The sequence below is a fragment of the Micromys minutus genome, assembly GCF_963924665.1.
Source record: "Micromys minutus genome assembly, chromosome: 1".
Taxonomy (NCBI): domain Eukaryota; kingdom Metazoa; phylum Chordata; class Mammalia; order Rodentia; family Muridae; genus Micromys; species Micromys minutus.
The window spans coordinates 67,448,882-67,463,454 of record NC_137969.1 but is presented as its reverse complement, the minus strand read 5'-3'; the positions used below and the strand labels follow the sequence as shown (position 1 = coordinate 67,463,454).

At 41.1% G+C, this 14,573-nt stretch overlaps 1 protein-coding gene across 1 annotated transcript in view; it reads left to right on the top strand.

Annotated features, from left to right (window-relative positions):
• KMO (kynurenine 3-monooxygenase) overlaps positions 1-11,707 on the top strand; it is a gene marked incomplete at both ends in the record, with an annotated part of 33,673 nt that extends 21,966 nt beyond the window's left edge. The window contains 9 exons of the mRNA XM_080926104.1: positions 45-210; positions 607-678; positions 1,455-1,576; positions 4,628-4,775; positions 6,138-6,195; positions 7,698-7,780; positions 9,292-9,393; positions 9,483-9,542; positions 11,528-11,707. Coding sequence (XP_080782230.1) covers positions 45-210; positions 607-678; positions 1,455-1,576; positions 4,628-4,775; positions 6,138-6,195; positions 7,698-7,780; positions 9,292-9,393; positions 9,483-9,542; positions 11,528-11,707 — 991 coding nt within the window. The remainder of the gene's footprint in view (positions 1-44; positions 211-606; positions 679-1,454; positions 1,577-4,627; positions 4,776-6,137; positions 6,196-7,697; positions 7,781-9,291; positions 9,394-9,482; positions 9,543-11,527) is intronic.
• Positions 11,708-14,573: the final 2,866 nt, after the last annotated feature.

Sequence of the window (14,573 nt, the reverse complement as noted above, 5' to 3'; positions counted from 1 at the left end):
CCATTTTTGCTAGATTATGTTTGATGGTTTGTTCTGTTTTCCAGACCTGACAAAGTTGCCAGAGATGTCATGTGTGACCTCATTGTAGGGTGTGATGGAGCCTACTCAACTGTCAGAGCTCACCTCATGAAGAAGCCCCGCTTTGATTACAGTCAGAGATATATCCCTCATGGATACATGGAGTTGACAATCCCACCAAAGAATGGGGAGGTATAAATTGCCCAATCCATACAAGCACTAAGGGTAAAACAATTGCACAGAATCCTACACACACAAATGTCTAGCCACATGTATGTTTTATATGCATCTATTTTATGGGTGCATTTTGTGTGTGTGTGTGTGTATGTGTGTGTGTGTGTGTGTGTGTGTGTGTGTGTAGAAAGACAGGGTGGAAGAGAAAGAATATGTTATTATAGTGTGCTCTCCAGTCTTGGAATAAATGGTTATGAAAAGCTTGTCTAGGGGTTTTCTAAGACTTCATGCAGTGACACACATGTAATGTACCCTATCTATGGGGATGGTCTAGAATGCTGCAGAAGCAGGAACAAAGCCTTGGGGGTGATGAGCTGCTTTAATCAAACCTGTGCTCTTTGCCCTGCCCTGCAGTATGCCATGGAACCTAACTGTCTGCACATTTGGCCTAGAAACGCCTTTATGATGATCGCCCTTCCAAACATGGTAATGTACAAATTACATATATATAATCTACCTTAGTCGGGGTTTCTATTTCTGCACAAACATCATGACCAAGAAGCAAGTTGGGGAGGAAAGGGCTTAATCAGCTCACACTTCCTCATTGCTCTTCATCACTAGAGGAAGTCAGGACTGGAACTCAAGCAGGTCAGGAAGCAGGAGCTGATGAAGGGATGTCACTTACTGGCTTGCCTCCCCTGGATTGCTCAGCTTTCTTTTTTAAAGAACCCAGGTCTACCAGCCCAGGGATGGCACCACCCACAATGGGCTGGGCCCTCCCCCCTTGATCACTAGTTGAGAAAATGCCTTACAGCTGAATGTCATGGAGGCATTTCCTCGACTGAGGCTCCTTTCTTTGTGATAACTCCAGCTTGTGTCAAGTTGACACAAAACCAGCCAGTAAAACATCTATACTTAATATTTTTATCACCTACTTTTGGGTAGGACATTTATGTGCCTAGATGTTCTCACCCTTTAATATATTTAATGGTTATATCTTTGACACTTTGGGCTTCTGAGGAAGAAAGAGAAGTTCAGTATTTACTTTGGAAAGGAGATTGAATAATGAAGAATCCATCTCTAGGGTGCTATCATCTGCATTAGAGGCAGTCTAGGAAGGGGTGGGCACAATAAAGACAAAGAGACTTAGGTTATGTATTAGAAATTCCAGTTTTTAAGGTCTGTTGACGTAGTGGTGACATACCCTTAGTGGTGACATCACAGGTATCTTTCTTCTCTCACCTCGTTCCTCTCCTTCTCAGGACAAGTCTTTCACATGCACCTTGTTCATGTCCTTTGAGGAGTTTGAAAAACTTCCAACACGTAGTGATGTGCTGGACTTCTTCCAGAAGAACTTTCCGGACGCGATCCCTTTGATGGGAGAGTAAGTCACCGTGGGAAACTACACCTTTCATTTTTTTGATCCAAGTTGTTCAAGTTCCAACAAGGCTGTTTCAGCTTGTTTCAATTTTTCTCAAAAAAATTTTTTTTTCCTAAAATGCACTGGCTGGAAGGCAGCGTCAGAGCAATGTCTAAGTGGGCTCTCCTGTCTGTTGTAAGTGGAGATTCTGTAAAACCTGTGCTCAGTTTATCCTAAAACACAAGCACAAGCATCCCTAGGCTTTTTTTGGACTTCCTGGGATGACAAGACTCGTTGTACATGACACAGAAGATGCAGATTTCAGGTCTGTCCCCTTCCTAGTCGTGTGTTTCTCGATGTCCAGGGTCCCTTGTGGTAAAATGCTGCAAACACGATCCTACCTATTTCGGTGGGTTTATAAAGTACTGAGTAAGATCCTCATAAACCTTGGTCAGCACAGGGCCCACACCCATTAAGTTTTGCCCCATCCATGCCTGAGGGAGTTAGCTAGCTAGTTGGCTTGTGGTCTGCTGCTCATCTGGCCTTTGTCAGCATCACCCTCCACATGCACTTTGTTGTATACTCCCATTTAAGGACTTTGCTTCTTCCAACTCCTCTAGCCCCTCTCCCCTCCCCACAACAGAACAAACACCTAGCTTACTTTTTATTCCAGTGTTTTCTCCAGGGAGACAGGACGGTATTCAGGAAGTGTTATCTCTCTAGGCTACCATACACTGGGTGACTTAGAAGTAAAAGAAACCATCTCTCCCAGTTTCTGGAAGCTGAGCTATTCAAAATTAAGGTGCCATATGAGAGCTGTTTCCTGGCTCATGAAAGGAGCCTTCTGCCTGTGAGAAGTCCCATGACTGAGGGTCTTTTGTAAGGGCACAAATCCCATTTGACTTGGTCTCCAGGCTCACAAGCAACTGAGTGAATTGACTCCCAAGTTCCTGGCTGCAAGTACTACCACGCTAAGGATTTGGGCTTTCCACATGAATTTGGGGTGCATGCGCAATCAGGCTAAAGAGGAACAGAAGTTAGTTTTGTTCCTGAGTAGCCTAAGCTGACTTGGAACCAAGAATCCTTCTTCCCCAGCCTTTGATTCTGAGAACACAGTCATGTGTCACCAGGTCTGATTTTCAGTAATATTTCAACTCCCTTCTGCCTCATAGCTTTGAGAGGATTTCCAAGGTGCCTTTCTGATAGTGGAGTTATAAATTCACAGCTAACTGTGTAAAAATGAAACCCCAGCTCATAGTGGGGCTTAAAAACTACCAGATGTTACCGGTTCCTGGTCTATATAAACCCACAACTTTCCATCCTTAAAGAGAACCTGTCTGCACACCGCATTTAGCTCTTATACAGTTTAAAATTGTTCCACGGTTATTTTTCGCATCTTTAGCCAGACTCTGTTCTTTTAAATAGTTTTAAGTTACAATACATATTTGTTTAGTTTTTGAAAAGGGGACACTGGGCGTGCATTCCTGCTTTCCATCATGTGGTTGCTGGGGACTAAACTCAGGACATCAGGATTGGCAACAAGCACCTTCCCCCGTTGAGTTGGCTTGATGACCCCAGACTTAAAACTACTGAGGACTAGTAGTATTTCTGTATTTATAGTTTCTCTAAAACCTCTGTGGGTGGTGTTTCACAAAGATCAGAAATTTCTTTGTATCTATAGTCAATCATGTTCAATAAGAGAGATGTTGAGTTGACTTTAGCCCATTGAAATCTTGTACACATTGGCCAACTTATTAAAATCCCCCAGTTAGGACTCTGATCACTGCTAACCATTTCTTAATGCATAAAGAATCACATTAACTTAGTATCTATTTGTTGTTAGTATCTAGTAAAATACACTGTGCCATTTGTTCACAAGAGTCTAAACTACACTGGTGTTTTTAAAAACACATAATAATACATTTGAAAACACTATGATTCATGTACATAACAATGCTTTTATGACATGATGTATACTTGCCACATTTCAAATTATTCAAATGCTGCCAGGTGTATCTTTTTGCATGTGATTAACATCATAACAAATAACAGTGATCAGAATAGTGGAGTTGAGTGTATACATTTTTATGTTGGATGTGTACAAATCCGTGTAGAGGTGGCCCACATATACATGTGCCCACACATATGTGCATCTTTTTGGGGGTCAAAGGCTAATGTTGGGTGTCTTCCTCAGTTGCTCTCCACCATATTTTTGAAGATGGTGTCTCTGGTTGAACCAGAAGCTTGTTTATGGGTTAGCCTAGCTTGTCTATGGGTTAGCCTAGCTTGTCTGTGGGTTAGCCTAGCTTGTCTATGGGTTAGCCTAGCTTGTCTGTGGGTTAGTCTAGCTTGTTTGTGGGTTAGCCTAGCTTGTCTATTTGTTAGCCCAGCTTGCCAGCAAGATGAATACCTTGGGCTTGATGTAGTAGGCAATCTAGACAATCTCTAGCCAAATATTGCATTGGTGATTGAAATATGTTTCAAGTAAAAGTAGTGTGTGAATATTTTCTACAAAGCATTGATAAAGATTTTGAATCCCAGAAATACATCTTTAAAAACTGATAATAGCACAGTGAATAAATGCCCAAATTCTGACAGTAGAATGCTTGTCAGTAAGTCCCAGGAATCTTCCTGTTTCTACTTGTGCCCAGTGCTGGGATTATAGATACATAATCTACAGTCACACCCCGTGTGTTACTCAGGTCTCATCATTTTTGGCTTTGTGCATAGAAATTGAGACTGTGGACTCAGGTCCTCGTACTAGCCTGGACAGCCTTTTATAAAATTAGCTGTCCCCTTGGCCCCAGAATAGTGGAATTTAAGCTAGAAGAAACTTCAATTTCCTTCTTCTTTGGTTCCCCTTTGGTTCTGGGCATCATATTAGGTTCTTGCATATATTAAGTGAGTACTCTTCCATTGAAGTGAATTTTCTTTCTTCATTTGCTGCTTTACAGTTGGCATTCTTGTATATTTTTTCAGCAAGGTATCATGGCAGTAAAGCCAATAAATCTGGAAAAACTTGACAGTGCTTGGCACACAAGTGACCTCTTGTACTCCTGTTGCTTTCTTCCAAAGGCAAGCCCTCATGAGAGATTTCTTCCTGTTGCCTGCCCAGCCCATGATATCAGTAAAGTGCTCTCCCTTCCACCTGAAGTCACACTGTGTGCTGATGGGAGATGCAGCTCATGCCATCGTTCCATTTTTTGGGCAAGGAATGAATGCGGTAAGTTTTCTGTAGGAAAATTCTTAGAGCATCCCAAGGTCTGTCTCCAGTAATAAATCCTAAATAAAAGCTCTAAACCATCCTCACATTCCTAAGATCAAAACCCACTTGCTTCTTATTCCAGTTGCTCAGTCAGACTGGTTTCAACTCCACCAAGGATCCAGACCGTTTGAATTAAGAACTCAGTAGAGAAAAAGCACAGCTTACCACTGAATACTACTCCCTTCATGACAACTTTGCTATCCTTGTTAAAACGAGATTTTTAAAACATAGTGCTCTTTTATTAAATGTTAATATTGAGAAATCCCATTAGCTTCTTGCATGTATATACAAGTATACATGATAGTAGTTTAGCAATTACTAGTCACATTTTGCTTTGATAATACAACTATATTCCAAATAAAAATAACGTGTGACTTATGAAGCACTTTGACCCATAAAAAACATAATTAACCATCAGTTGAAGCATTGTGGAAAAACTCCCAGGTTCTGGAAATAGTTCAAATCTTGCCTCTAAGAGTCACTACACAAAGTGTTTTGCATAATGTACCTGATCCCCACCCACTCAAGTGGAACCCTACAGTTTTATCAGGTGTCCATCCCAATACTTGCAGAGAGAAAACCAATTATTCATAAGTAAAAATGTAAAACTGTTGTCTTGGTCTTATTTATGATCACTTATGTCAAGGTTGCTATGCCAGAAAGAATCTGCAAACATTACTTATTTCAAATGCAATCACCATATTTAATGTAAAAATACATTTTTTGTGTGTTCAAAATTGAAGTTTGAATTTGTAGATAATGGAAAAACGGTACTCAGGTTTCTACTCTTTGTTGTACTGAGTATCGTCTTACTAGTTTTTGAAGTTCTTTATATTCGACATTTGCTTTAGGTTTGAGTTATAGGAATAAAGTTAATTTGATCCTCTTATAAGGATTTTTAGCAGCAATGGAGACTAAAACTAAGACCTCATACATGGCAGTTGCAGTCCTCTGCAATATTCTTAGTTCATGAAATCATTCTAAACATGAATCGTAAAGACCCGAGTAGTTTAAAACTAACTCATGATAGAGACACATGCTTCTTAGTCTTAAAGAAGCATTGAGATCCACCCAAATCACAGATGTATTCATTTTTTCCATTAATTTCCAAATCATTATAATTATTATGGGTATCAGTGGGGCAAGGGCAGAACCAGGGTCCAGCTGCTGGTCTTTGTATCATGATTGGACGTTGGATGAGAACCTATTCGTTATGTAATAAGGACCCACAACACCCTGTGCATTCTATCTGCCAGTACTAGCTCTGTTTGTATCTACTATGAAATGTCTTATTATGTGACCCATTTTTCTTTTTTTCAGGGCTTTGAAGACTGCCTGGTATTTGATGAGTTAATGGACAAATTCAATAATGATCTTAGTAAGTATACTTTCTCAGTGGGACATGGACTAGCCCAGGTGATTAATAGTGGGCCTATTTATGATCCTGGCACTTGAATACCATCTCTGCCACAGGCATTGTCCATTCCAGACAGTGATCATTCAGAGAGGGAAGCCTAGGATTCAGTGAAGTCCATGCCGGTCACCTTTCCATTACTGTTACAATGCCTAGGATAATCAACGCAGAGAAAAGGTTTACTGTGGCTCTCAGTTTCAGAAGCTCTTCTCTATGATCCATTGGCCCCCTTAGACTAAGCCTGTGGAGAGGCAGCATCATGGTGAGGCACCAGCAACAGAGAAAAAGTCACTCACCTCTTGGTCTGGAAATGAAAGAGAGAGATGGAGGGGACCTGTGATCCACAGTCCCCTCCAAGGGTATGCCTTCAGTAACCCAAGGTTCTCTTGGCAGGCCTCACCCTTGCAATGTAACCCTTACCTGGAAAGCAGGCATGTCATAAATGGGCCTTCTAGGACCACTATGATACAGCCTAAGACAAGGACCCTGCAGTGATCCACTCACAGATAAAAGTTTAGAGTAGCAAACCATGGTGGAGCTGTGTGCCTTTCTTCTCTTTATTCCCACCTCAGTGGCCCACTTTTGCCTACAACCTTCACAGAACACTCTCATAAACACTTAAGCTTCCCCCAAAAGCATGAAAAAGAGTAATAAATAAGGGGTGAGCATCATTTAAAGTCACTGCATGAGCACACAGAGTTACTTGTTTCTATAACTAGAGATGTAGTAACTGAGGACGGCCGAGGTGTGAGGTATAGTGCATCCCAGTCAGGATGCAGAGAGACTTGCTGGCATTTGGTCCACTTCCTCTTTTCCATTCATTTTATTACGTCAGCCCTTTGGGCAGTGCTGTCCATGTTAAAGGTGCCTCTTTTCTCTTTAGTTCTGTCTCTGAAAATCATCTCTATAGACATACACCCAGAGATGTGTTTCCATGGTAACCCCAAATCTGATTAAATTCACAATATATATTAACCAGCACTGAATTATTTTCCATTTGTGAACTAAGGGAAATGACAATTTTAACAATTGATATTCTAATATTAGCCTTATTGTAAGATTCATTTAATCTCAACAAGAAATATTCTATGGACATTGCTCAATACTTTTAGACTTTCATGGTAATTAATAATTTCATAAGATTAGAATGTTGCTAGTGGGAACACTGTTTAGTTTGACCTAGCTGAAGACCAGCCATATTTTTGAAAGGTTTATTTTATTTTGCTTTGTGAAAATACTTTTTAATGTGTATGACTCTGTGTGACAGATGCCCTTGGAGTCCAGAAGATGGCATTAGATCTGAGCTTGAGTTACAGGTGGATGTGATCCACCCAAAGTGGGCGCTGGAAACTAAGCTCAGGACCTGGAAGAGCAGCCAATGCCCTTAACTACTGAGCCATTTCTACAGCATTGCTTTGGTAGATTGTTTTAAATACATATATGTTTTATCTAATTTTGGTTTCTAGGTATGTGTCTTCCTGAGTTCTCAAGATTTAGGATTCCGGATGACCATGCAATTTCAGACCTGTCTATGTACAATTATATAGAGGTGAACAAAGTTCGGCTTCACTCCATGAGATTATTCACCTAGAGACTAGAAGTCTTTTTTTCCCTTTGCTCCAGCCCTATCTCCTATAGGCTGCATAAGAATATGTGTGGACAAGAACACACATGTACATACACACATGTACATACACATAGACTCAAGTAAGCGTGTGCACATACACACAGACACACACACACACAAACACAAATACACACAAAACATTCTTTAAACATATGTAGAATGTTACTATGTAGCCAATTTCTGCCTGCATTTCAGGAATGGGAAAATGGCTAAAGATGACAAAATGTAGAAAATTTCACAGATCCAAATTTTGGGCATTTAGGAGTTGGCCACAGTCTATTCTGAACTATGAATTTGAGATACATTAAAATAATTGTGGAATCTTAAAAACATTGAATGCCATTTTAACAGGGTATCTCGAGCCTTTAGAATACCATAGGTTAAAAACAATGCATCATACCCAAGAAATTCTTGATCAGAAAGCTGGGCACTTTTAAGATTTACACATTCATTCCATTTTATGCCAGTCACGTGAAAAAACTTCATTACAAATGATTGTTATTATTGCTTGAAAAAGACTGGAATGAAAAATTTACACAATAAACAGGGGAATCAGTGACCATTCCCATTTCTCTTGAAGACAAAAAGAAATAATATGGGCTTCTATTTATGCATAATTGTATCACATATGATGGAGTTCTGGAAGACACTTAAAGACATTGTTGATATTTATTGCCTGACTCTAAAAATAAGTCACAGACTAAGAGATAATTCTAGATGGGGCGAGGCACTTTCAGCCCAAGCATGAAGGCCTGAGTTCCTTTCCCAGGATGTATGGAAAAAGAGCTGGGTGTGGCCATGTCCTTGTAGATGGAGAGTGTGAGGGCCTTGCTCAATGTCATCATAGCTCCAGGTTCAATGAGAGACTCTGCCTCCTGGAATAAGGTGGAGAGTGATAGAACTCTGCGTGCTCATGCATATAGAAGTGTGAATACTTATGCATATGGATGTGTATAAGTATACATGCTCATATGTAAACACACACACACACACACACACACACACACACACACACAGCAAAACCCAGATGTCTACTGCAAGGACAGACATGGCTGTAAGTAATCCTAGCTGTATCGCTACAAACAATGTTGCTCAGTAAAGATCAGGCAACAGAAATTGATCAAATCTTTGAGCTTCATAGGTCACTAGAAATCCTGGTTCAATAAATTTTTTGTTGAAAAAAAGATTTGTATATTGTAATTGTCTACTAAGTAAAACCTAGACTAAATTTTGTATGTTTTCAAGGCAATGTCTTGAAAGTCTTGAAATGTTTTAAGAAAGCTTGGAGATAACTATTATGAAAATGAGATTCTATTTGACTCTTTTGTTAGCATCCATTATTGTGACAACTGGGAATGAAGATCAGTAGAATATTGTAAGAAAACAGAGGTGCTTCACTCCAGGCATTCTTTTTAAGACTCCTGTCATTACAGATGCGGGCGCATGTCAACTCTAGGTGGTTCCTGTTTCAAAGGCTCCTGGATAAAGTTCTTCATTCAATTATGCCTTCTACCTTTATCCCTCTCTATACCATGGTGAGGACTATATTAAAGACTTCCCCTTGTTAGAAACCTCTGTTTGGCTATTAAGGAATACAGCAGATGCTTTTCAAATCTCTCTGCAGGTTGCCTTCACCAGAATAAGATACCATGAGGCAGTGCTGCGCTGGCATTGGCAAAAAAAGGTTGGAAAAACATTACTGAAAATTATGATGTGTTGAAATGTCATACAGTTTCATGGCCATATTTATGTTAAGAAAATATGGACATGAGAGGACAGAGACACGATGCCCATCTTCCAGATAAAACCTGTCTAGAGTCTACAGAGTATGGAACACACACCCTACATGATGGGGGCAGGGAAGCTAGGAGAAATTGAAGAGGAAACTGTAGCTGATATTTCTCAGCTTTTTACTTGGTATTAGCTATGTGATCCATTCTTGACTTTTGCATTATCTGGTATCTTTGTGGGCTTAATTTGCAAAATTAGACCAAACTGTGTCATTTAGTAAACACTACGTCGTGGAATATCAGGTAGAATGCAACGATGCATGCATTTTGAGCCGTTGGCCCAGAGATGCCATTGAATGCAATTCTGATTCCTAATGGCTCCCAGGAACTTTATAACCTTATTTATTGGTAGCTTTATTGGATACATGTATACTGCACAAGATAACTTTGATGAATGAGATGCTGTTCCTACCCTACATGTGGCTCAGGGGCTAATAGAAAAAGTGGACAAGTAGGGTGTAGGATGCTTCATGAGGCACTGCAAGGAAAATATGGATAAAGATAGAAGAGGTAGATAAAGATAGCTAGAGGATAAAGACTGAAGAGACATGAGGCAGGAGGCCCAGGGAGTGAGAATGGCTACATGAAAGCTGAAAAGGCAAGTAGGACCTTTGGCATCCTGCTAAAGTGGGAAAAAGATGAGCTTAAGAAAATCCAAGAGACCTAAGGAGGCTTAAACACCCAGGCTAGGATTTTAGATAGATCCTTTCTCTGTGTAGGGAATGGTTTGGAAAGAATTAAGATCTCTATCTGTAAATTCTACCTCTATGAAAATGAATAAAATGTGTGCTAAGAAGGCTGCTCAATGGATAAAGCACTTCTGCATCATTATGAGACACCCCCAGCAGTCACATAGAGCTGGACACAACATACCTCTGTCTGTTCTAGGGGTGGGGATGGGGCCAATTCCAGGGCCTTGCTAGCCAAAACAGTGAGCTTCAAGTTCAGTGAGAGGCTCTGTCTCAGAACAGTAAATTAGAGAGAGAAGGGTAAATCCACCTGACATTGACCTCTGCTCTCTACCTGTGTAGCCACTGGCAAGTGTATCTCATATATATGCACACACAACACACATATAAGCACATACATACCAAATAAAATAGAGTTCCTGGCCTCAAAGATATACACATACAAAACAGAAGAGCCAGCAGCAGGCAAACACTGAAATATGGGTGGAGATAGAACAGAAGCCAAGCAAGCAAGTTGATGCTTCCAGTTAAAAGCAGTAGAGAATCATGTGCTTGTCTGTGGTGTAGGAAGAGAACTGTGTGCTTGTCTGTGAAGTAGGAAGAGAACTGTGTGCTTGTCTGTGACATAGGAAGAGAACTTTGTGCTTGTTTGTGATGTAGGAAGAGAACTGTGTGCTTGTCTGGGGTGTAGGAAGAGAACTGTGTGCTTGTCTGTGATGTAAGAAGAGAATCATGTGATTGTCTGTGATGTAGGAAGAGAACTGTGTGCTTGTCTGTGATGTAGGAAGAGAACTGTGTGCTTGTCTGTGACATAGGAAGAGAACTGTGTGCTTGTCTGTGATGTAGGAAGAGAATCATGTGCTTTTCTGTGATGTAGGAAGAGAACTGTGTGCTTGTCTGTGATGTAGGAAGAGAACTGTGTGCTTGTCTGTGATGCAGGAAGAGAATCATGTGCTTGTCTGTGATGTAGGAAGAGAACTGTGTGCTTGTCTGTGATGTAGGAAGAGAATCATGTGCTTGTCTGTGATGTAGGAAGAGAATCATGTGCTTGTCTGTGATGTAGAAAGAGAACTGTGTGCTTGTCTGTGATGTAGGAAGAGAACTGTGTGCTTGTCTGTGTCGTAGGGACAAAGTCTATTTGAAGATACAACCTCTAGATGAATGGTTTTGGATATTTGCTCTGTTTGCAGGTGATAAACAGAGGACTCTTTGTCCTTGGGACCCTGATAGCCATCGGAAGTGCCTACATGCTTGTATACCACCTCTCCCCGAGACCTCTGGAATTCTTGAGAAGACCCGCCTGGATGGGAACCACTGGCTACTGGAATAGGAGCATAGACTTTCCCCCACAAGTTCCATGGAGTCACTAGGGCAAGTTCTCCAGTTCACTAGCCATAGTGCCAAAGTTCTGGGTAGCAAATGTTTGATTCCTCTTCAACATCAAGGGTAAATGGCATGCTTCCATTGTCCGGATTCAGTTCATTACTGGAAAATAATTGTCAGCATATAATTAAGTTTGGTGTGAAGTGTTGTTTTGACACAGCCTTGTCATTTCGAATGCTTGGACTGGGTCACTTTAAATTTAAAAACACAGTAGCCAAAGTCTCTTTCACTTCTCAAAAAAAAAAAAAAACAAAAAAAAAAAAAACTTTTTTTCTTTCCTATAGAGGACAATAAAGAATCAACAACACTCAGGACTGAAAACCACCACGGCTTGTCTAGTGCTACTTCCTCTTTATAGCAGTAGATGGGGGCTTGCAGGTTCATAGCCACTTGGTAAAGGTAGATGTGTGCATGAGAGACAGGGTGTTCCAAGAGTTCGAGGATATATCTGTTTTATTCCCCAATTCCCAGATCTCAGAATGATTGCTTTTTTGAAGATAAGGAAAGACTATTATATTGATGGAATCTAAGTGAAGGATAAGAAAGGGTTGTTAGTAGTAAGAAATTAACACCAGGGTGGAGAGGAGATAGGAGGTATTTCCCAGAAGCACAGGAACATAGTTTATTCCATTTCAGACCTTCAGAGGTGATTTCTTGACTGTCCCATGGACAGAAGTGGGAATTAACTTCATTGTCAGAGTACAGTGCAGAGACACCCTCTCTGCTTCTTTCTTAAGTTCATTGGTCATGGCTAATATAACAGGCACACTGACAAAGGAAAACAAACTGAAGTTTAGGATCGTGTATGTATATTTCATATGCGTTGGGATAGAATCGCAGCTCGAATCCAGACAATCCACACTAGGCCAATATGGTCCCACGTGGAAGAGGTTTATTGGGGATGACTGAGACAAGGGGAAGACAGAAAAAGAGGGTGTGTGACAAGAAGTGGAGAGTGGAGGGGAGGTTCTGCCTTTCATTTAGGCTGGGACATAGCTGCTCCCAGGTGTAGGTGTGGGGCTGAACCATCTGGCCTTTGTCATGGCAACAGATGTGCCAGGTCCCTGTTGCCTGTGGGAGTGTTCAGTGCAGCTGGAGGTGAGGGGTGGAGGGTTCCTGATACCAACAGTATGCACATGGGAAATGCTCAGAAAATGAACTAACGTAGGGGCTGGAGAGATAGATGGCTTAGCTGTTAAGTATGTGGCTTGCCCTTGAAAAGGCTCCTAGTTCTGTTCCCAGCACCCATTTCAGGCAGCTCACAACTGCCCAGAACTCCAGCTCCAGGAGACCCAGCCCCTCTGGCTTCCTTGGACTTCTGTACCCATGGGCACATAACCACATGTAGACTTGCCTCTGAAAGGGAATTATGAGTTCTTAAAGGCCATAATTTCAGGAAGAAGCAAAGGAGTACATGGAAGGAGTTGGAAGAAAAAAAGGTAAGGGAGGAAATGATGCAATTTTAAGTTAAAAAAACAAGAAAATATTTAAAAGGGGATCCATGTAATATGCAACATGGTTGGGAAAGACCATAAATAAAAATCTATTACATTTTAGAAAACATTTAAAAAGCCATGTGCTCTGGCTTACAAAGCTCTGAATTACATCATCGTCACAGGAAGTAAACTCTTAGAGACGTGCTGAGACAAATGGAAACGATGGAAATCCCTGGGGGAGCAATTCTTAGGAGGTCACCTTAGAAAGTGGGAGAGGCTTTTCTTCTCAGTGACTTCCAAATCAAGGAAACCCTGCAAACTGGAGCATGCTCGGAGGGTTTCTTGTTCTCCCCCAGGTCTGAACAGTGACCGTGGGAAGGCATCCTCCTCACTCACACGGAGCCTACTGCTGAGCAATGAAAGTAATGCATTGGCTGGAGCTGGTGACGTAGCTCAGTGAGAACAGAAGCTTGCCTCCTAGCCTGATGACACAGGTTTGATCTCTGGGACCTGCTGAAGCTGTCTTCTGATTTCCACATGCATAGTACAACACAGATGTGTGCATGCATGCACACATACAATAAATAAATAAATGAAATGAAATGTAAATAATAATAATACATGGTATTAACACACAAAAATATTTATCATCACCTCTCTCTGAACGTAACGTTGTTTACTGGAAACTCCTCCTCTGGTGCGGAAGTTTTGACAGAACAGTGGAAACTTATAAAAAATAAAGGAAAATTTGTGGAACTGATTTCTGAGATGAATAGATGGAGGTATCACTCTATCAATACCCCGTTTCCCGTGCCCATTCTCCACTGTCGTACCTATGATTCACGTGACCACCGTAAAATCACTTTGCTCTTCTACAGTGCTTCCTACAGAATCCTCTGGAATTGACTTCCTTGATCTGAGAAGCCCTTGCGGCTTTACTACACACATGACAACAGCCTTTGGGTTTCAGATAAAAGTAGGGATTGATTTATTATCTCAATAAATTGAATTGGTCAAACACACACCATGGCACAAAACAGGACCCAACACTGCAAGGTACTCCGATGTTCCAGTCATTGTTGACATGTACACGAGACAGTTATTTTTATAGTGAAACACGTGTGATAAACAAAAGGTATTCTGTGCTTTGGCAAATACAGTCGTTCACATATTAAATCCCGGCATAGGAAATGATGGTGCCAGATGTTCATCTTGTGCCACCAGGAGGTTCTCAAGTTCTAAAGCACCCGTTGAGTTGAAATGATTTGCCCTGCTTAGTTCCTTCTTGAATACAATGTGCAATTCAGATTTCCTGCAGGGCCACAGAGGTCTGTCACTGTTACACAAAATGGGGACTCTGGGGCACTCCTGACAGTGACATTGTGCGGCAGCTGAAACAAGGCTCTGTCTTCCATTC